This window comes from Harpegnathos saltator, unplaced genomic scaffold (assembly GCF_003227715.2).
Source record: "Harpegnathos saltator strain DR-91 unplaced genomic scaffold, Hsal_v8.6 scaffold58, whole genome shotgun sequence".
Taxonomy (NCBI): Eukaryota; Metazoa; Arthropoda; class Insecta; order Hymenoptera; family Formicidae; genus Harpegnathos; species Harpegnathos saltator.
The window spans coordinates 1,347,627-1,369,803 of NW_020230404.1; the positions used below are offsets into that span (position 1 = coordinate 1,347,627).

Below are 22,177 nucleotides of genomic sequence, written 5' to 3' on the forward strand. Positions count from 1 at the left end.
CCTTCTATTTCTATCTCATGCATTTTTAAGCGGAGCACTTACTATCCTCGAGCTCTCCGAGTTCGTAGCGGTTTTCGCTGAGCCCAAGGATCTGAGAACCGTGAAGGCTGCCGCTAGATGTTTGAAAGCGTCCGTTTCCGGTCCGCCGCCGGCGACGTCGAAGAGTTGCCTAAGTAACAGCATTGAAGCGTACGTTTTTCCGGAACCGCTCGTCCCTGTAGAAGAAGTTCCAGAAATCTGCATTCCTGAAGAACGGAAGAGGAGAAAGAGTCCATTGGGAATCTTACCGGAAAGGATGATTGCTTGCGGATACCCGGTCTCCGATTGCTGCCTCACAGCTTCCTGAACGACCTTGTTCAGCTGGGGTGTCAATGGCACTGTCCTGGTGCTCGTTAAGGTCAACGGATTCCCAACGTCCGTGTATGGATTTACGCAGACCAGTATGGGACCTACGTTCGTCTGTGGCAATAGTTACGTTTCTCTTGTGAATGGACTAGTCTTGCAATGAGCATTTCTTGTGACACCGTTATCCTTGTAATCACTATCATTATTCTCGTTAATAATGCATTAATTTCAGGACAACAGTGTTTTGAAGTATTCTCGTATTTTCCAAAGTCTGTTCAATTAATTTTTCCCTGTCAATCGATAATTTATTCCTCAAATTAATTTCTAATTTAATGATTATTTTTATTTTCCAATTCTTACGCACTCTACTGCTCTACAAGATCTATCATTTCTCAAAATCCACTTTTTTCCACTTAATTATACAACTTTCCAATTTGTGGCTCAAATCTCTTCGTTGATATTAGAATGCCACCGAAGAAAGCAGGACGGGTCGACGAAAAAGGGATAAAAGCGTCCCAAAGTGTGGAGCAGATTGGCGGGAACGAAGGAAGGGGGTAGAACCAGTCTTTTGGCGGGCCCTGTAGGACCTACAGGTGGAGGAAAGACGGTGGTCGGAATTTGCGTGTGCGAGCTGTAAACAGATCACGCAGCTGCATGCATGCCGACATAATGAGAGCGTCATCGATGACGAAGGGAACTATCTCCTGCTACGTTCACAGGTAAATAATTATGCCAGCTATTAACTTGTGAAGTGCGTGCGGTCGCTTAATACGAGGAAATTGCGCGAAAGTCGGCGGCGAAGTCTCATCAAAGTCCTCGGACTTGACATGTTCTCGAGTCTTACAGCCGCAATTTTCTCATTCCGCGATCTGCGTTGGCAGTTGATAATTAGTTGATAAATAATCGCAATCGCAGCGCATCGATTTAAGAACATTCTTCGAGCCTGCGTTACTCGGGGGAATTTGCAATTTCCGAATTTATGATTCATTCATCATTCACAAACCGAACCCTTCGTTGATCAGAGGTCGATCGATAAATTCTGCAGGTTCTATTCAAATGTCGAAGTTCAAGTCTGATAGATTGCATAATGAACTTGCGTAAGTATATGATCAGCTTGCTTCTTGCGGTCGAAAGGAGATATCCAATCAAGCGTAACCGGCGAGGAAAAAGGTCCTCGCTCGCTCGAAGTACCTAAAACACGGAGAAATCAGGAGTTTCTCGATAGGCCGTCTAAACGAGGAGCCGTCGCTGAAGTACTGGTCGTTTCGTATAAAAAGTCGATAGCCTATTGCGGGGAGCTGCCCATCCTGGTGATAGAACGATAGATAACGATAGTTGGGATAATCCATTGTGACGAACACGAAGGTTCGTCCATAATTACGGGACTTCACTAACGAGCTTCGAACTAGAAGCCTGAACTAGCAGCCTGAATTAGCAAAATACCGACAACACGAGTTCGATATAAATCTCGTCATATTCTCTCACGCCTCTTTGTACAATTCTCTCCTCAATATTAACGCCGATAATCCTCCGAGAGCTTCCGCCCATTTCGAAGCACCTCATTCGACAACCGCGCTGGCCAAAATCGAACGTTTCGTTACGAAGGTAACGGCGATATTATCATTAGGAGGAAACGCGCGCGATGGACGTTCCGCGCGTTAAAATTGATGCGGTTAGCCGTATATAGCGCATGATAGGAAATGCATGAAAATTAAAGTCGGCGTGACCGAGGCCACACCGTCGGAATGCGAGCGTACCACCTGTGCGTGGGTTTCCTGTGGCAGGGTGGCACGCACGAACCGGCCGAGGGACAGGGTGAATTCTTAATGGCGGCGTGTATCAGGCGCGCTGTACTGTGTATTTGCGTTATTGCGGGCACCAACACCGGTGCAGCGACGGCGCGCCGCACCGTACACTTCTGAATGCGACTCGAAGCCGCCTCTTTGCATTCCGCTCCGGCACAGTCGCGTTATTCGTGCGTGGCTGCACGCCTGCATCTCTGTGCACACGCGACTCTCATGAACGTTAGCTTCCTCGGGACGTGCTCGCGCACCTTGGGATTCTAAGATCAGCTGCAACGGGAAGTTGCGACTTTTGCGACTGTGCAATGGCGGCTCTCACGCTCTTTCGCACGTAGACCCATATTTCTCGCGATATATTCAGCGATATATTTAATAATCGCCTGATTCACTGAACGCGATTTTCGTGTCGCCAATTCGAATGTCCGATGCTCCGGCAGGCCGAAACGCTCCAACCTGTCAGAGCTCGGCGCTCTCAAGGATCTTGTTATGCGCGAAGGACGCGAAGGAAGTGTCTGAAGATTCCTGCGTTTCAGGGAACTTCAGGCCGCTCATTCGCTCCAGACGAAAGCAAGTTGGTCTTACATGATATTGCTTGGCGCAGAAGCGAGCTTGTAGACACTTGAGCACCGCGTCTTCTGTGAGAGGTCCGGGTAGATGAATGAGGTCGTCCAAGGCCGTGGAGGTCGCAGGGCCGGAGGAAGGTGCGCTGGCTTTCGGGAGGCATCGGTGCTGGGCTTGATTGCTCTTCGCGTTCTTCACGTCGGCGATGATGCTGGAAATCGGCGGCGACCGGAGACATCCCAATGCCGTCACACACGATACTATCCCGTCGTCAGGTACTCCGTTGTGCCGTTTCGAGGGATCTAGATCTGAACAGGTTGACAAATCTAGAGCGTCTCCCGACAAATCGTTATCTATCTCGTGAAACGCACGAAATGCTTCACTCGAGCTTCATGGAGCAATACGTGCGAGGAACAGGCAGGAATCACACCTGTGCTATTCTAAACATGCCGAATAGCAGTGATTTCATGACCGACACGACCGGGAATACTTGACCGATGAATATCGGATTATCGCAGGACACCATCGTCGTTATCTTTAGAATTCTGGAAAAGTCGTCCTGTCAGATGGCCGAAAATGCCGCGTAAGGAAATTCCAGATGATGTTGTCACATCAGCGTAGCCAGATACTCGTTTATTATTCAGACACTCTAGTCGGAATATTTAGACAAAGAAAATAACTAAATCAGACTGCCGCGGAAATCAATAGCAGATAGCAGGCGGGTATTTCGCCTGAGTGTTCCCTTATGGAAAAAACACTTAATTAATAAATATTGAGTGTTTTACTCTGTTGTGAATTTATTTTGAAATGTGGCTATATAAATCTTAATACTCAAATTTGATAGAAATTCGAGCAATTCAGTGCGAACACTCCATATTTTAATGCTTTTTTTCCGTGAGAATTACTGGCGATTTTTACTTTTGAGCACTCAGGTGCTTGATTAATTCGGGCGGTATCCCAATAGCCAGGTGATATCCAGGAATTGGAGGGAAACACCGGAGAAATATTCGAATATAGAAATGACTCGATTAAAACCGGCAGCACTAATCCCGGAATACTGGAGGCTGTGTAACGGACAGAGATTCCTGCGCACTAACCAGATATTAAATTATTTGTTGCGGTCGAGTTGTGACCGAGCGTATTTGTGCCGGCATGATTGACGTGCGGATGAACAATTGCGGAAGCTGTTAGCGTGTGACCCGCGGGATGACCGATCCCGTGAGATACGCCGCCACCGGGAGGCAGGGTGGTCCTCGGAGGTACCGCCGGTGCGGGCGAGGAGGGTGCGCCGCTTTTTTCCGGGCTCTTTGACAGGGGCCCGGAGGTGCCGCTCGCCGGTCCTGATGCATTTGCCGGTTGGCTCACGTGCAGCCGGTTCCTTAGGGTCACCAGTTCCGTGCTGAGGCTCCGTAGGCGTTGCTGTAGGTGCACCGCTTCGTTCGATGAGGAAGCATCTGTAAGAATCAAGCAAGGGTCTTCCTTCAGACGGGATGCCGTCGATAGAGTTGAACGCAGTAATGCTATAGTCTGTGACGATTAGTCTCGTGCACCTCTAGGCATTATACCTTGTGCATAATCTGGCCATGGCATCAAAGGGAAGAGATTAAAGATACTGTAATACAATAAGACGAATGAATTTTGTATTGGACGTTAGAGGTATCTTAAACGAACGCCTTTTGTTCCTGAAAACGGGGAGAATATGTTCGTGATTCCTTTCCAACTTGATGATTCATATTAAGTTATAAATATTGTGACTCAATGAGTCATGGGTATTTTTCACTTGGTACTCGATATCCTAATTAATGTATTGTTAGGTATTTTCTTTAGAAGAAGTGTCTTGGTATCTTGTCTCTTTTTTCTTTTTGAGATATTTGGCTATCGCTCGATAATTAAAGAGAGGTCGTTTCAGCAACCGCAGGAGGATATGTGTAGAGTTCACTGGACACGTTCTCCATTTGTGACACATTCTTTCTGGTTCAACGTGTTCTCGACTTCATCTCTCATTATTCTTTTTATCCGTCGCGCTTGTACGCGTCTCTCGAGCGGCCGCGCGCAGCTCTTCGGGTACCGTTAATCTAAGATACAATGGCGGATAAGTTGAAATGAAGGAGGCTGCGCTCTCCATGGACCTCGAGATTTCTCTTCGTCGCCCGAGGGAAACCGAGCACTCCTGCAGTCGATTGTAGTCACGTACCACGCGACCGACCAATGCGTTATGGTCGTTGAGTATGACCTCGCCGAGATACTGCCGACAGGTGTCTTCGGAGATATTAACTTTTGCAGGAAAGACTTCTCGAAAGAGTGCAAATCAGATCAAGGTTAAGCGTGTCATTGAAAAAAGGCTGAATTGGAAAACAATTAAAATCAAAATTAAACCCGTAATTAAAATTGAGGGAGGAGCCACTATTTCTTTACTAAATGACACATCCTGGGATAGGCAATGCATCAGTGATGTACATTCGTTTAAATTATTTTCCATATGTATCTCAAATAGAGCTTTAATTATCTGTCGCTCAAAAACATGAATCATGGAACATGGAGGAAAAAGGAACTGTCGTTAATATGATTTTCGATAACAGCGCCAATACTATGGGGCAATAGAACCATCTGCACAGATTGACTCTATCTATTTTTTGACTTGCAAAGCTAACGGTATAACGATTTATCGATCTGTGAATCTAGCAATTTACCGATATCTGCGAATTCTCCAACAGCAATGGTAGTAATTTCTACTCTTCTCACAACAATTCGCTATTAATCGGTCATCGGTCCAACTCATCACAGATAATAAACTACTGTAATAGTCCGTACTCTTCATTTTCATCGCAAAATAACTGAGAAAAATATTTATTATACATTCAGATTAACCTCTCTCTGCTTCCCATTTGAGAAACCAAACTGGTTTGGGTTAATCAAAGGTAGATACAGTTATTTTGTAATTTCCTTAGCTAAATTCCAGCTTTTAGCTTTGAATTTAGTCATGGTCAGTCATTAGCTAATAGCCAATAGCTAATAGCGGTTCATTACAAAGTTGACACTTAAGACTCGAGTTGATGAAGTAGCTATTAAAAGATCGATGACCTCCCGCGATCGCGTCGTGTCGTAAACATTACAATAGTCTCATTTTCTCTTCGGCGGATAAACTGCCCACGTAGCATCTGTATAGATCAGCGAGCGAGCCAGCCAGCCAGCTTGCCTGCCAGCCAAGGCCGATTATCAACGATCTGAAATCGCGTTTCCACCTCATCAGCAATTCTCCATGGTCGATTCCGAGTGCGATCGAAAGTGTTCCTCCGGTGTGTCGCGCTTCTGCAGAGGACGTGTTTTTCTCCCTTTTTCGACCTGTCGCTGAACTCTCCCGACTTGGTGATACACGATACCCTGACGCTTGATTCGCACCGCGGAACTGGTCTCGTTGCGCGGTACAACTAACTTCCGGATACGAGATTAGTTACATAACCGGTTCTGAGCCGCGAAGTAAGTTGTTTAACGCGCATAATGCTCGCTGATGCCGAACTAGGCGGAACAGTGAACGCATCGACGTGCGTCAAGGGGGAAAAAACACCCTAGTCCACGGGGCTACTCGCCGTAGTTGATTTTAATAAATCGACAAAGTCTAGAAATTTGACGTCATTCATCTGAAAGTTAGACCGAGTGATTTCGAATAACGGTGCCGGCATCCGCCAGTACTCGAGTATCAGCCGGATGACTCGAGTCCTCCGGATATTCTCCGGGCAGCCGTGGGTACCGGTTATTGTGGAAATTATACCAGAGTATCGTGACTGGTGTATATTGTACTTCAGAGGAACATAAAATAAAATCAGCTGATGCGAATCAGCTGCCGCGGAAATCAATAACGCACGGCAGACGGGCGTACTCGGATAATTCCAACGGATTTTGTGTATCGAGTGAATATCTGAGTATTCGGATATAAAAATTGGGCTGATATATAACAAATATATGAAAATTATAAAAGTGCTAGAGACAACGATGATAACAGTAACGACGTAGATAACGATAATAACATTATTAGAAGCAACAACAGTCGCAATAGCAGCAACAAGAATTAAATAAGATTGACGAATAAATAAATATCAGCCGACAAGAAGCGTGGGTGATGAATGTCTTGAAATTCTATTTTCTCGATTTTCTAGGTATCCTGTAATATAGCGGGCAGGTCCTACTACGTGGGAATTAAACTGCGCAGGTACCTTCGGGGGCTGAATGCTCCGTCGAAGAAAACAGGTTCTTTTTGTCTTCTTCTCGCCGCACGTCTACACTCCATTCGTTATAACTCCTTCGACTAATGTTTCTTCGACTTACATCGCCGCTTTGACCTTCCCTTAGATATTACTCTCTCTTTCTTCCTAATTCTCGGTGGGCTCACGAGTGGGCTCTCCTTGAATCTATAAATGGTCGAAACTAGAGATCCCTAATTCCTCGAATCCATGACTCCTTGAATTCTAAAATTTCCCGCGGATTAGCGATTCAAAGAATCAAATTATTATTATCAGAGAAGACCGTGAGAAATATATGAATATAAATTATACGTGTTACGAAATTAAATTATACGAATGATGTAAATTCCGGTTGCAACTGCTCGCATGAATTATGACTGTTATAATTTATATAAATTATTAAGCTATTATTATAAACCATTAATACGTTTAATATCATTAATTCTTGCACTATTAGCTCTGAAATACACAGATTATTTTATTTCACGGAATCGGAGGCCCATCAATTGAATGTACTAGGAATCAGTTTCCATTTCATAATTACAAAAATTGAACATATACACATGCATTTCCACTGATTTAATTACGATTAATAATTTCCATGTAAACATTAACTCCATTTCTTGTGAGCCCTAGATATTAAAATTAAACTAAATTAATGAATGATATAAAGAAAGTTGGAATAATTTTTGATTAAAGTGGAAGATTGGATCACAGTAACTAGCGCGTGACAGTAAATACTGCTTAAAAAAAAATTGCAGGGGCGGGGAAAGCTTGAAAGAATGGGAAGTAGGATAAAGAGAAAAAACGAGGGACGAATAGAGATTACCTTAAGTGCACAGTTATGGTTTGGCACAGGTAACCAGATAACGAAAGAGACGAATTAATCGCGGCAGGTACTCTGCATTCCTCCCTTGTGCGCGCAGATTACCAAATCGCGGCGAAGTTAATGGCGACGCCCGTACGTATGTCGAAACTTAATTCGTAATTAGGCGTAGAAGCTTATCTTAACGCGTGATATATTTACGAATTTGGCCGGCCGGTATTTTTCCGAAAAGGAAAAAGAATCCTACAATGACTCTTATTCCACAATTTCCGCAATGAAACTTTGCAGGAATTAAGCGCAAAGGTATATTTAGTCCCATCCAGTTCGTTTCTCCCGATTACGCTGGAAACAGCTTCGTGTAAAATAATCCTCGAAAATATTTCAATTCTTTTTAGTAACTTGATAAAGATGTCGGATAAAAGAAAAAGAGGCACCAGGACTTGTGTGGCGACTTCCATAATAATGTGTGTATTTATCTTTTATAGAAATTATAAGAAATATTTTTATAAATAACAACGGGATAGCGAAATTGCACGGCTTAGATGTGTCGCATTTAATACTCTTATATTCTCGGTAATTTATTAATTGATTAGAGACACAAAAGATAAAATGGATTCAAGAGAACTAAGAACGCATCAAAACGAATAGCGTTCTTATGCGCTGCTTTCTGGCATATCCATCGGAAAGCCAACATAAGCTGTCGCGAAACGTGGTCGTCCAGACACTTGCATGATGTCTCCACAGGACGGGAGCGACAGGATATATGAGATAAATAAGCGGCTGTCGGGTCCGTGTTGCCTTAATAAAATGGTAATTTCCCACGGTGCCAATTCGCCGTGGAACTTTGCAAGCGTAACGCCACTAACGAAGTGACAATAAGCGTAACGACCTCGCGTTATCAAAACAGGAAGCTTCATCTAGGATAACACAGCTAGTCTATATAATTTCTATATTGAACTTCGCGATTACTTTTGCCATAGTCATTAGTTAACCAATCAGTTTAGTTTTTCAATCAGTACAGTTTAATTTTTTGATGTGTCACGCTGTAAATCTCGTGGAAATCACTATGCATAAGTAACATATTTTTTTCGATACTAGAAGAATATGTTCGCTTATGTTTCGTAAATCAGAAATTGGACACCATGTAAGCACGAGATGAGAATAAAAGGAAGAAAGAAAGATAAAGAGAATGCTCGAAATTAGTGATAGCGATATCCGCTCAGATATTACTCGGACAACAGAGTTAATATTCTGTGGACTGAGTATCCAGATACCCTGTTATTTCAATTTGTTATTCCAGACTGATATCAACCAGACTGAAAACATCAAAATCGGATTATCCAGGTATTCAGATTATATTCGAATATTCGAGTCTTCCGGATGTTTCCCGAGTGCTCAGTTATTTGTAAACTACCCGGGATAATCTCGCGGATGCCTCGCTAATAATTAATTGATAATCATCCAAAATTTTCCACATGGCTTTCAGCGGATGCGTTTCTCATACACCTCTGAATTCGAATACCGGATAGATAATCGGAAATTACCTCGTTTAGAAACTGACAGAATTATTATTAGAAACTGTTGACTAAATATTTCTGTTGACTAAAAATAATTGACTAAAATATTCGTGGAACTGTATATAAAGCAGTACTGTCGTTTTAGATTTCAAGTTTGCATTCGAACGCATGCGTGCGTGTGTGCATCGCGATATGATCTATGCACATATGTGCATCATCTACCTTCGTTCTTCTCACGCACATGTGCGCCCGCAACACGTGGGATCGAGCGATTCAAACTGGACGTACCACGCACACGCGCGCACACACATACACATTTAGGCCGTTGTCCCGTATACATCTCAACGACAAAAGGCTTCTTTTCTTCATCACTATAGGCTCTAGCGAAAGGTGTTAGTTTCTTCAAATCACAGGGCTTAAATAGCTACTGAAGCATTATGATTAATTCTTTGTCATGCCGAACGCAAAAACATTTTCGGTTGACAAAGAAAATATTGTTCGGTTAAATGAACATACAACCAATCACTATGATTGAAAAGTTGCAAGTTCTCAATTAATTAAGCAATTAATCCACTCCATTTTTCATACAATAAAAAGGAAGGATTATTATTTTAATATATTACGAGAAGAAGAAATAATTCAAATGTTGTAGAAATCCTGAGGATTTGAAGCTGGTAAGTCAACAAAGTAGTAGCAGAGTTATTGTGTTATTTCTTAATTTGCTCATATATTTAATTAATTCTCAGCTTGCGGGTAATGATTTCCCGCTCATTTCTCCTTCTGACTTTCCAGCAGGGTTGGGATTCTAAGTACTTTTGGAACGTTTACGATTGCTTTTGGCAGCCGGTAGACCGTTAGTATTCTCATAACTTTAAGACATTCTTCTACGAAAATAGTTCTTAAGGCTGTTGCATCTTTCCAACTTCAATTTCAAGAGAAATTAATGTCAAGAAATTAAATAACTTGAGATTCTGTGTATGCATGTGTGTGCGTATTAAAAATCTTTAGAAATTTTTTAAATTATTTAAAAAAATTATCTCTTTTCTCTCCTTTCATTCCGAACATGTTTATTTAAAGAAACTGCATCATTAAATCAGGCTTGTCACACGGTAAACAATAAAATCATTTCTGAAATTTCTGCTATTTTATTTTTCTTCTTGGTACTACGCGATTAATGACAATAAAGAAATGAGAAATATTTTAATTATAGCTCATTTCCATCGCGATCTTGCTCTTCCTCCCCACCTAATTACTGCAACTGGGAAAGTCTGTAATTGTGAAGAACGCGCTATAGCGAGACAATATGACATCCTGTAAGGATGTCATAGACGATGGTATAATAGTTTTTCCCAGCTGAGAAACAAGAGAGTGAAAAAGTTATCTTGATAAGTCGTCCTTTTCGTGAAATTCCTTTCGTTATGTCTTTTTCTAGAGTGTGTTTTGAAAAGGTTGGCATTTGGACAGAAATGATGTCACGAGGAACACTAATCATTATATAAGATTACATAAGGTGTACTCAGAAATAAAGAGACCTGCTTTCAGATACAGAGTAGTTTGTGTTATATAAAACTAAGTCTTAAAGACCTACGCCGAATTACATCACAAAGGAATAACTGAAATTAAATATCACGTTAATTACACTGAAATTTTATTTTACTTCAAAGTTTATTTAAAAAATTATGCGAAAAATGAAATTTAACATTTATTCCAAAGCTTCTTTTCCAAAGCTTAATTTGCTAATACGTTTATTTCGAGTTGTAAATTAGCAACGATAAATCTCAGAAGAATGTTAGGTTAGAGATCGTGAAAAATCAGCAGCAAATTAGCTCAAAGGATATACGGTAAGCAGTAAGACTGCACGAATGTGAATTATTACGGCCGCTTAATGTACGCGGTGCAAATTTCTGATTCCGGGGATCGCGTAAATTTTTTACGAGGGACTTTAATCTCTCGGGTACAGTTAAGAATGCTGGGAGGTAATCAGGGAAGAAGAGCCACGAAGACATAAAGAAACTGTATTACTTTAACTGTAAAACGTAGGCAACTTTTATAACGATCACCGCAACTCTTCATTTTCAGCGCGACAGTATCGTATCAAGGACTGCACAGAACCCTTCTGTGTCGTTAAAAAAACTAGAAGTTTAAAAATATTCCAACAAACTGATCCTCATCTACGTCCTTCCCTGGGTGAGAACAGAGATTAATCAGGCGTTCAAATTTGGGAGATAAAAGAAGATGAAAGAAGATGAAAGAAGATCAACCGATACAGCGAGCAGTAAAATGATGCTGCTTTCTTGAAAATATTTTTTTAATTTTAGCCTAGTCGTTATTGTGGAATTCTTTAAAAACTTGAATGTTTCCATATAACAATAGAAAAATTTTGTACAACTGCATGTAACTAAGTTAATCTTTCTCATTTACAATCTTTTACTTCTAGAGTTTACACTTTAGATAAACTTTACTTAAGTAAAAATCATAAACTTTAATGACCCAAAGTCCAAAATTCCTAAAAACGAGGATATTAACCGAAAAAGATACAGAAATATTACAAACTTGAAATTTAAAGATTAATATTTTTTTAAGATTTAAAGGCTTTCAATATTTTATAGATCTGAAAGTTGATGTCTTTAAGTCCATAAACATTTTAAACTTTTGAGAATAAACATGTAAATTTTTATATTTTAATTCCCACAATATTAAAATCCCCGAATTCGAAGGTTAAAATACTCATGGATCGAAAGATTACAGATCTAAATATTCTATAAATCTAGGGATCCAATGAAAATATTTTTGGGAGTTCTGAAGACCCAACGAAACCAATATTATAATTTAAACGTTAAAGGTCTTTAGAATGAAGAGAATCATACGAGATCATACTGATCAATCAGAGGATGCACTCACGGCATTTTGCCATACCTTGTAGCTTCTTCTCCGTCTCCCAGAACTTCTGCAGCTCTGTAAAATATTTGTCCAGTATGAAGACTTTGGAGAGGCCGAGGGTAGCCATTTCAGGCGCTTGAGACTCGATCTCGTCCAGAATTTCCCTCACTGGAACTTCCTTCTAGAGTCGATCAATCGAGTGTGTCTGCGGACCTGACACTTACAGAACATCTCGGTGTTCCCGCGTCTTTGTGTCCTCGGTGCACTCGTCACCGCACTCGCACATCTTTCGCGCCGCAAATTAGCCGAAGTTGAGAAAAAAGAAACAAGGAAAGACAAAACACTCGAGACTGCGTCACATCGCACCGAACTTAATCCTGAGCTCCACCACTGAGTTAAGACCTAAGATTCGACGAGACCGTTTCTGCTTGGCCTTCCACCTGAATTTCGAGACAGCGCGCTGCACACTGCACTTTCAGCGTCGGAGGATATCCGAACGAACGATAAGGCAATGGCCGCATTCACTGATAAGACCCACTAACTGATTTCGACGTGATCACTAACACCAGCGCAATTTTCTGCAAGCGTAAACTTTGCCAAACAGCTACGCGCTTTTGAGCACGTGAAGAGTGCCGAGCCGTCGCGTTCAACTGGGCGTCATTGTTGCCTGGGACCCACCTCCGTACCTGAGCCTTATTTCTTTTAAGGTTTCTTCGCCGTAACTCCGGCGGGCGAGAGCTGCGAAGCTTACCTGGTCTTCAGGTAGTTAGGTGGAAGGCACCACACGGGTACGTCGGACTCCACGATATCCGACGAGTGGAATTGGTGAGGAAGGAGGGGAACGAAGAGAGAAAGGTGGGGGCACTGGTCCCCGACTGGACCGCTCTACGCGAGGCTGTGGAAAAATGGCTGCGGCCCTAGACTCACCTTAGGCAGCTCCTTCGACCTCCACGACTTGCTGCGGTTTATCGCGCGCCTGACTGATCTACGCGGTGAGACTTAAAACGGGAACTAGACCCCATAAGGCGGAACTTCAAGTGGACTTTGAGGAGCACACAAATCGGATTAGCTGAACGATCGAATTGTGCCTGATGCAACGGAAGATCCAAACCCCAAAAATTTATGAGTGAAATATTGTATTAAAAACTACATCAGCCATACTATTTGTACGTTGTCTTTTGATCACCGAGTATTGGACTATTAAACTAAGACGTGAGAGGACAATCCCCTCTTACACGATAGAAAATTAACATCTAGAAATAAGCAGATGTTAAGTTGTTATTGAAAAAACAACTATTTTCGAAGAAATGATGGATTACTTCGTAAATCGTGTCAAGATTACGTTTTCAAAATCTTAATTGTGACAACAAATCTATGCATTTAGATTCATTCTATACGTTAAGTAGTTGAAGAACTAACGGTTCAAATATATTATTCACTCGCCAAATTCACTCAGCCAAATTGCTATACAATTTTACTATGTAATTAATTCCACACCTATGACCAGTTTCTCTCAACTATCGAGAGCCATCAACCTATGCCCTTCCGATATAAATTCGAAACACCTGCCTTAAGTACACGCATCTCTTCTACATCTTTAAGTCACTTGTTGTTAGTGAGCGTTCATCCACTGACAAGCAACCATTGAGCTGCTCGATGAGCGCGACACGCGATACATGTCACCTGACCCATCTACCCAATGAATGGCTGCTCACGAGGCAGCCAGAGCAGCCGAAGAGAGACACGAGCCTGAAGGAGGTTTGCGCTCTCGTTTGCCGGGCGGTTGAAAAAGAGAGGACAAACGAAGAGATCGATCTTCGTGGCATTCTTGAAGCGCCCTTGCTCCCTTTTTTGCCGAAACGACGAAGAGTAGGAGAGAGCGAGAAAACATGAGAGAGAGAGAGAGAGAGAGAGAGAGAGAGAGAGAGAGAGAGAGAGAGAGAAAGGGGAGAGAGGATAAAGATAGAGAGAGAAAGAGAGAGAGAGAGAGAGAGAGAGAGAGGGGAGTGTGGAGAAGGAGGATGAAGAAGATTCGTGGTACACCGAGGGGATCCCGAGTGGACGTTTCGAGGCGCGTTCCGCCTTATAATTTTGATCTACAGCCGCGAAAGGAATCCAACATGGCCGTGCCAGCGGCGGGCTTACCCTGTGTGTCGTAAACAATGCAACATCGTCGTCGTGAGCAACCGCTTTCTCGCTCTGTCTCCTCTCTCTTCCTTCTCCCTCGCTCACTCTTCGTCTTCTCCTGGGCCTAGCTTGCCCACCTCCCGCGTAGCAGACTTGTTTCTCCCCACTACAGGAGCGGAGGAAAGGCCCCGCGAGTGGTAACGCGGAGGGAGGAAGGAAGGCCCTGGCAGGGGCCGACGACCACTATAAGCAGATCCCTACCACCGAATACGCTCGCTATCGACGAGCATGCGAGAGGTTAACTCCGTTCGCTCGTTGAGAAAGCAGCGGAAGATTCGATGAACACAAACAGCTGATTTAATATAAATAACGAATCTCTAATGATGTGCGCGCATATCGCAAAATCGACAATTTGTTTTTCTCGAGGTTTTTCGCTTAATGTACATTTATAGAGACTAACATGGCATCGGACATAATTGTGTAGAAAATACTGTGAAATTTGTCTTTCTACTCTTTGCAAATATCCTTTTGAGTTATTGCTCAAAACCATTTTGGAAATTTCAATTTGTCGTTATGATAGTTTGCAGATTTAATATAACCGCGTAATAGAATCATCCTTCATTAGGACAAGATCAAAATATATAAGAAGAGGACTTTTTTGATATAATAACGAAATATATAAAAAATTTGTATTTTTATTTATTTATAATGTATTCTTTATTAAATTTCATGTTGTATCTCATTTCAGCATATAGTTGAATATATCAGTAGTAACATGTCAATCTAAAAATTTGTTGTAATCATTAAAAGATTTTGGCATATGAAAACTCACAGGCCTAAAGTGTGATGAATTGAAGAAATGTTGAGTATTCCTAGTGATTCGATTTAAGGCCCCGCTTCTCGGCCGAAGGAGAAAGGCAAGCAGGAGAGGAAGAGGATCTGCTCTTTGCGGCGAAATTCAAATCTGCCTGTAGAAAACCGGTTTCGACGCGAGCGAGACTGGCTTGAGTGAAAAACAGGCCCGTGCGGCCCTTTGCAGGTTCTATTCGCGCTAACTTTGCGTCGATAAGGCAGGCGGCGATGCGATTCCAGTGGGCCCGTAGGCCCATTGGACTACCAGCACAATCTGGCGAGGAGATCCGAAGATCGTGACTCTCCTCTTCGTTGATGTTTTACCGATGTACGAGGCGGGGCCTTTTGAAGTCCGCCTGTTTGCCCGGGCGATGCGTTACCGATCCTCGAAAAATTATCCCGGGATCTTTTTATGCATTGGCGTTATGCATTGTTATCGATACACATGAAAAAAGCGGAACCTTATTGAAGGACATTTCTATGCGAGCCGTGGATCGACAAAAATTAAAGAGTGGATCGACAAGTTGAAACTTGCGCAGTAAAGTCGACAAGACACCGAGGCTTCATTGGCCTTTATTATTGAATCATGTGCTTGGAACATAATGTAAACACAACGAATTAATAATAACTTTAAATAACAAATATACTGCAGCAAACATTACTTAGCATACATTTATAATTACATGTAATTATACTATATAACCGGATTAGCAATTAGACTTCATTGAATGCAGTTTAACGCTTAGTTAGCGTATTATCATTACTGTTATCGTATGATAATGATTTCTCGAAAAGGGACCCATTCCATGTAAATGGGTCGGTACTACTCCCCTTCGGACTTAACGGTCGATAAGCAATGGAATGGCCAACGAATGCTTGTTAATTTGCCATCGAGTGCTCGTACTTTAGATTCAGCGACAGCTAATTAGAATATGCCTTGATAATTAATGTCAGGGTCAGTATTTTCTTTACCTCTCGTAAAAATGTGCTTTTCAAAGTAGTTTTTCGTTCGAAGATAATCGGTAATGATGTCAGATACAGATATTCGAATATTTTAAGTATTTCTCTGGTATTTGAATATCATTCGAAGATTATACGAGTGTTCGAGTAATTAATGTATGTAATATTTTGAGAAGAGAAAAATCAATATTATCTCATTTGAAATTGAAGCCATTATGAAAATCAATAACATATATTCGTAACTTGACATTTCCAACATCTAAGAATTAATAGGGTTAATATAGCTATTTTTGCTCTTATTCAGAAAATATATAAGTTAAGAGAAAAATTAATAATTTAGAATAATTTTGTCGCTCGGAAGTTTGAAGCTGTAATGCAGCGTACACTTGAGGGAGAAGCGAGTTATAACGGTTGGGACGAAGGGAGTAGGGGTATCGTGAATTCGTGGGGCCCACAGAACCTTGAAGAAGCTTCATGGGCCCATCCATCAGCGGTTGACATCGGACCAGATTGTCCGTTTTTGTCCCCTTTTCTTCGTCTTTCTTTGTCTGTGATTCGCTGTGCGGTATCCAACGCAAGGAATAAAAGAAAAAAAATTCACGTTACGATATTGAAACTAAAAATTTGATACAACGATCGATATCGTAAAATTGATGAGGTGTCCATATTGAAATTTCGTAAAATTTTGAAAATCTGAAGCTCCAATTTGTAGAAATGGGACGACTTATTAAATATGAAAAACTGACACAGTCGTTGAGGATGAGACCGATTAGAAATTGAATTTTAGGAAACTTGGATCTCAACAATTTGGAAAGTTGGCAGTTTGCGAAACGTAACATCAAGAGTGAAAAGAATGTAAAATTTGTTTCTCCGCCATAGCGTAAAAATATTCTGGAAATCAAGCAATTGCGAAACTGCAGATCCTTATTTATATATTCCAGGAGACAACGACCTGCTGACGAGTATTCGGCTAACGAATTCTTCCATTTTTCGTTCTCTCGAGTCCCACGATCCTCCTTTCATCGTCCTGTTCCCCTTTCTCACTGTCCTTCCCTTTTTCCAAGCTCACATCTCCCATTTCTGTCTTCCGCGAGAGATTCTGGTTTCATGTATTTTCGCTCCCTGCCTTTCTTCCTTCTTTTGACCTTTCTCGTCTTCGCTCTCCGCCTTTTTTGATCTTTTCCTGATACAGACATTATGCTGATCCCGCTCCACTTCTCCCGTTCCCCTTTTCATCCTCCGTCCGTCTTCCTTCCTCGTCGTAGTCTCGAAGCTGCGCTTCGCTCGACGTTTAATTGGATGGATCGGAACGACATCGACCCATGAAACGCGCTTACTCGCGTAACAATGGGGACCGGCCAGATTTTTTGGTGGATCGGTTGCTTTCTCGTGTTGCGTCGGCATTCACAGCGTATGTTCGCAACGTGATGCAACATGAACGGAAATGGCACTATTGTTCGACTCATATTGCCGTCATGGTCATCTTCCTCACGCAAGTGTAATAAAAAATTTTTCCGAAAATTGCAAGTCATCTTTCTGTAATGTAAGTAATATTTTAATCCTTTAGAATCACAATAATCTAACATGATTTTGCCATTTTTATTGATAATCTTTTTTTTTTATATCCTTCTATCTCATAATTCGAATTTAATTTGGAGTAAGCAGCTCTTTTGTACTTTTCCTCTTAAAAATTGTTTCATTCTCTCTGATGCTTAGGCCATCGAGATCAAACTCAGAATTCATATTACAGCAGATAAATCAATTTCCTTTAATGAATTCCTGTTTCTTAGCTTCGGTTATTGAAGAATTTAAAGTAGCTCCATACTGTCGTGGAAGAGAGTGCTTTTTATTCCGAAATTTTTATCTCACGATCGTGGACGTGAAATTTAGAAAATGACAGAAAATGAAATTCAAGGTTGGTCTTTGAAATTCAGATTCAGGCGCAATTTTTATTTGACTGTTTAATCAATTTGCTCATTGATTACCGGTTAGAGTGACAGCTCCTGTGACACAGTGACCCTGGATTTTCCTTTTCATGACCAGAATCGGGAATCTGAACGATCCATCATCTAGCGTCATCCGTGTGCCAGATACGGCGCGATATAATTTGTTCGCTCCATTACATATTGAAAAGCTGTGAAACCCGATCGGTCGGTCTAGCGGATCTTAAGGGATTACGTTAGTGACGAAGAGACGTGTCCCGATCGTCGATCGCGATACGGAGGATTGCCTGCCGTCCATAACATTCTGGCTTCGGTTAACGTAGTATCCCCAGACTCTAAGGATCGGCCGATTGAAGATTAAAAAATGCTGGAATTTGCTATCGTGACTATTCAAAAGCTTATTATTTATCCCACCCAGGGTTTTGTCAATTCAAATATAATGGAGGATTTATGGACATTGAAAACTCTTCAGATTAAGAAAAGAACTTAATATTCGTGGATAGTCACACGAAAAGCTCGAAATTCTCTGAACCGAGAGATAACGGACGAAACGCGAACTGGCAAGTTTCAAAAAACTTGACGTTTCCTAAAAATCCAATATCTTCAATGGGTTTCTAAAGTTCAAGAAGTTAAGTTTCCTCGAGGCAGCCTCACCATCTCTGCACCGACATCTTACAATGTTGCGCTCGAGTCCCCAGCCAGGAAGCGTGCTTATAAATGATAAACGACGGAGATGCCTAAATTCTAGATAAAAGACGAGTGAGGAAATGGAGGACAAACCAACGAGTGGAGGCTGCTCGTAACGTCTCAGCGAGCATGATCGCCGTTTACAGAAGCGATCAGGGTTTATATCCAAAAGCGTAGCGGCGGGACGCGTTATTAATATTACGACGAACGTACTTCAGAATACATCGGGGCTTATCTGCGGCCTCTTGCGCCTTTTCCGAGGACACGCAGCCGCATCCTTTAAGATCCAACACGGGTACACGGCTTATCTCGTCCGGGGGAGAAGCTACGGCGGCCGTAGCAGAAAATGAGATTCGCATAACCGCAGATCGAAGCGCCTCTATAGATAAATGCTGGTAGGATCGGGCGCAGTCATCTGAATGATTTCTAGCGACATGGGCTTTAAGATTATCTCCTTGGCAAATGCGATCTTATGGGACGACATAAGGGCCTTTTTTCCTGATTTGTCTCGCGAGGAATTTAAATCACTTCGCTTATTTTATGAGAAAGTCACCTGAAGTTGCACGCGACGTTACGTTGCTGGCGCGTGGTGCATAATGTTTTCGCGGAAAAACAAACTATTGCGCGCTACTGTCGTTCTTCCTCGATGCAGCTTTCAATTCTCTTCAGGATTGATGCGAAGAAAGACCTGAGAACGGGAAGAAATGCAGAGTCCGATAATTATCACTGGGGCAATCATTCATTTTCGCGACTTTCGGGAGAAGGTCGGCGACATGGCTGGGCAGTAAAAGAAATAACGGTCGCGTCGTCATCCAAGCGTCAGATAAGCGCAAGAACCGAATGAATGAAGCTCTCCGTAACCGGCAACGATCCGCCGACTTTTCAGAACTTTCACAACTGCGAAAACGTTTCCCCGAGATATACGTGGGTCTGCTTTTAGCGCGCTGCGCAACAATGGCCGGAGGTTTTAGAGACGCTCCCGCCGTGCAATATGACGCTGTACTTTTCGTTAACTACGAAGGCCACTGTGCGATCTTACGACGACTCGCAAGCACCGAGGCTGGCAATGCGCCGACTTATCTGGTTCAAAAAGCAGATAAAGGTGGTTATAGCGCGACGAAGACTGGGCTGCGATACTTGGGCCACGCATGTCGCAGGTATTCCTATTGCGCGGGTAACTCACCTGCGATCAATTACTCAACTTCACGTGCCTCTTGCCATGATACGATCATTAATTTCTTCTCGCTTTTCCGCTTTCAGTTTTCGCCGAAGAAATGTTCAGGCGAGCGGACGACAAGTAAAAGTCAACGGGATCTCGGCGCACTGACTGTGCTCGCACGGAAACATCGGTTTATAATCTCACGCGTCCACTCAGGAGTCAAGCTCGAGATTTGTGAAGGTGAATCTGATTGATGATTGCAGTAGATTATTATCCTCTTTTGGGCCGGATGATATTGATTAATACGCGCAGCTCGTACAAAAGCGATCGGGGCGCGTAATAGCGAAACATGTTGCCTTCTCACGACGTGTCTCGATGCTTCTGAGCAGGCCGCTGACACCGCAAACGGTGCTGACTCTGACGCGCAAATATAAATCACTATCCAGATGTTCAGCGATTGTCAAACTAACCTGGCTACCAATATCAATAATTTGCGATTTAGCTTTGGGAACCTATGGAATTTATTACGCTGGATGTCATCGGGCAATTTGTTAGGCGCAATATCACCTTTGTTTCGTATAATTCGATTTAGATTTGTGTTTATTACGATTAAATGACTATGGTGGCAGCAAGTGGGAACAAACTAATGAGAGGCGTGGATTGATTTTATCACGCGACAAATGCGTAAATCTTTTTCCCCTGTAGAGCTCGTAAGTCCCTTTGGATTTTGAAGATTCCTCGGGGTGTTTCATCGGCACTCTCATTCATTGCGTCCTCATCACACCGTCCCGATGATGGTCTTTCTGTTATTGTTCATTTTATTGTTGAATTAGTTTTCCTCACGTTACGAGACGAGACAATTTTTTCAAGCACGACCAACGTCTCGCGATGTCTTGATTGTTCTGATTGACCAGGACGAGTCGCAGGTGTCTCAAGGACCCAAGTATCCGATGGTCTCGACACCCCATATTGCCGCGTGTCCCGACAGGAAATAAATCCAGCAGTGGGCGGGCTCGATCGATCATTCGCGCTAATTAATTCATCCGTCAATTAGCGGCGGGAACGTGAGTGCGTGCATGCGTATGGGTGCCTCTTCGCGTCGGCATGGGAGCGCAAAAAAAGGGCATTCGCGGAGGGGAGGCAGGGAGGAAGAGGTGAGGAGAGAGCCACCGTTTCTCCGGGAATTTAATTAAACCGAGTGGAGACGAGGGTAAGGCGATACAGGACGTCGCGCGCGCCTGCAAGAAGCTCTCATTGAAGCTCGTTCTTTCAACTCGCTTCCATAATGATTTTCTCGCCTCCGTTAGACACGTAGATGCATACGTAGCAGGCATCGTGCGTTCGTATACGCGCCCGTATGTGTGTGTGTGTGTGTGTGTGTGTGTGCATGTGCTTGCGTGTGTGCGTGTGGGTCGCGGATTTGCGCAACTCGCGGGATGGCATTCAAACCAGTAGAATATGAAGTCATTCGCAGTTATTTATGCGCGATTGTAAAACTATCCGCAGCAACTATAGCGGATAATATAGTCACCGTGAACTTTTTTTTCGGTATACATTTCGCGGAGGCTGAAGGCAATTTAAAAATATTTTCCACGCATCCAATGAATTAGTTACGACTAATTATCGTTGCCATTACGTATCGCTGTTCCGTTTGCGTTTGGCTCGAATTGGCCATATTTCCGTACCCTCTGATAATACAATTGCCCAATTTATTATTTACACAATGAAGGCTGGATTAATTCGTTTAGTGGCCCGGTGCACTTTTACGTCGTAAATAATTTCTCTTTAAAATTGTACTTTCTTCTCCCGAGAAGAGAGTTAGAATATGAATTTAATATTTATAATTGCGTATAAAATCGCGCATGCTTACGTGCTCGCGCCGGGCCGAGTCGCACAACACCGCTGTGCTTTCTATTCGCGATGGAGTTGTAAATATACGAGGGAGAGACACTCGCCGGCGCTGTTAACATAAATTTGCATCAGGGTCCGACGTGGTTTTTGCAAGCCCGCTATCCTCCCGGCAAAAAGAAGGCACGCCGGTTTCATAGACGAAGTTAAATTGGCGGACTTAAGATACCAGACTCGCGCGGAAGAGCCGAATGCCTGTCACCTGTGATCGATAGTTTCATGCATTTTAGTAGCACTAAACCCTGGACGAAAGCGCCACGTATCGTATTAATTTCACTCTAATATTTTTTCTCCAATTTCCGTATCTCTCTCGGTCTGCGTGACTCCTCGCAACGTAACCCGCACATTCCTTGCGCAAAAACCTCCATGTTT

The 22,177-nt window shown here is 42.6% G+C and overlaps 1 protein-coding gene across 3 annotated transcripts in view; it reads right to left on the reverse strand.

The window, feature by feature from the left end:
- Nucleotides 1-22,177, reverse strand: part of dachs (unconventional myosin-IXb-like dachs) — a 35,131-nt gene that overhangs the window by 7,912 nt on the left and 5,042 nt on the right. For 2 of the 3 annotated variants that reach the window (XM_025303949.1, XM_011141661.3), the window contains exons 2-5: nt 3,806-4,162; nt 2,730-3,016; nt 288-459; nt 43-215 (exon numbers count right to left, since the gene is read on the reverse strand). In XM_025303949.1, the coding sequence (XP_025159734.1) occupies nt 43-215; nt 288-459; nt 2,730-3,016; nt 3,806-4,162 (989 nt within the window). Of the gene's footprint in view, nt 1-42; nt 216-287; nt 460-2,729; nt 3,017-3,805; nt 4,163-12,205; nt 12,838-22,177 lie in introns of those variants that run through there. The other variant, XM_011141662.3, reaches the window with a different exon arrangement.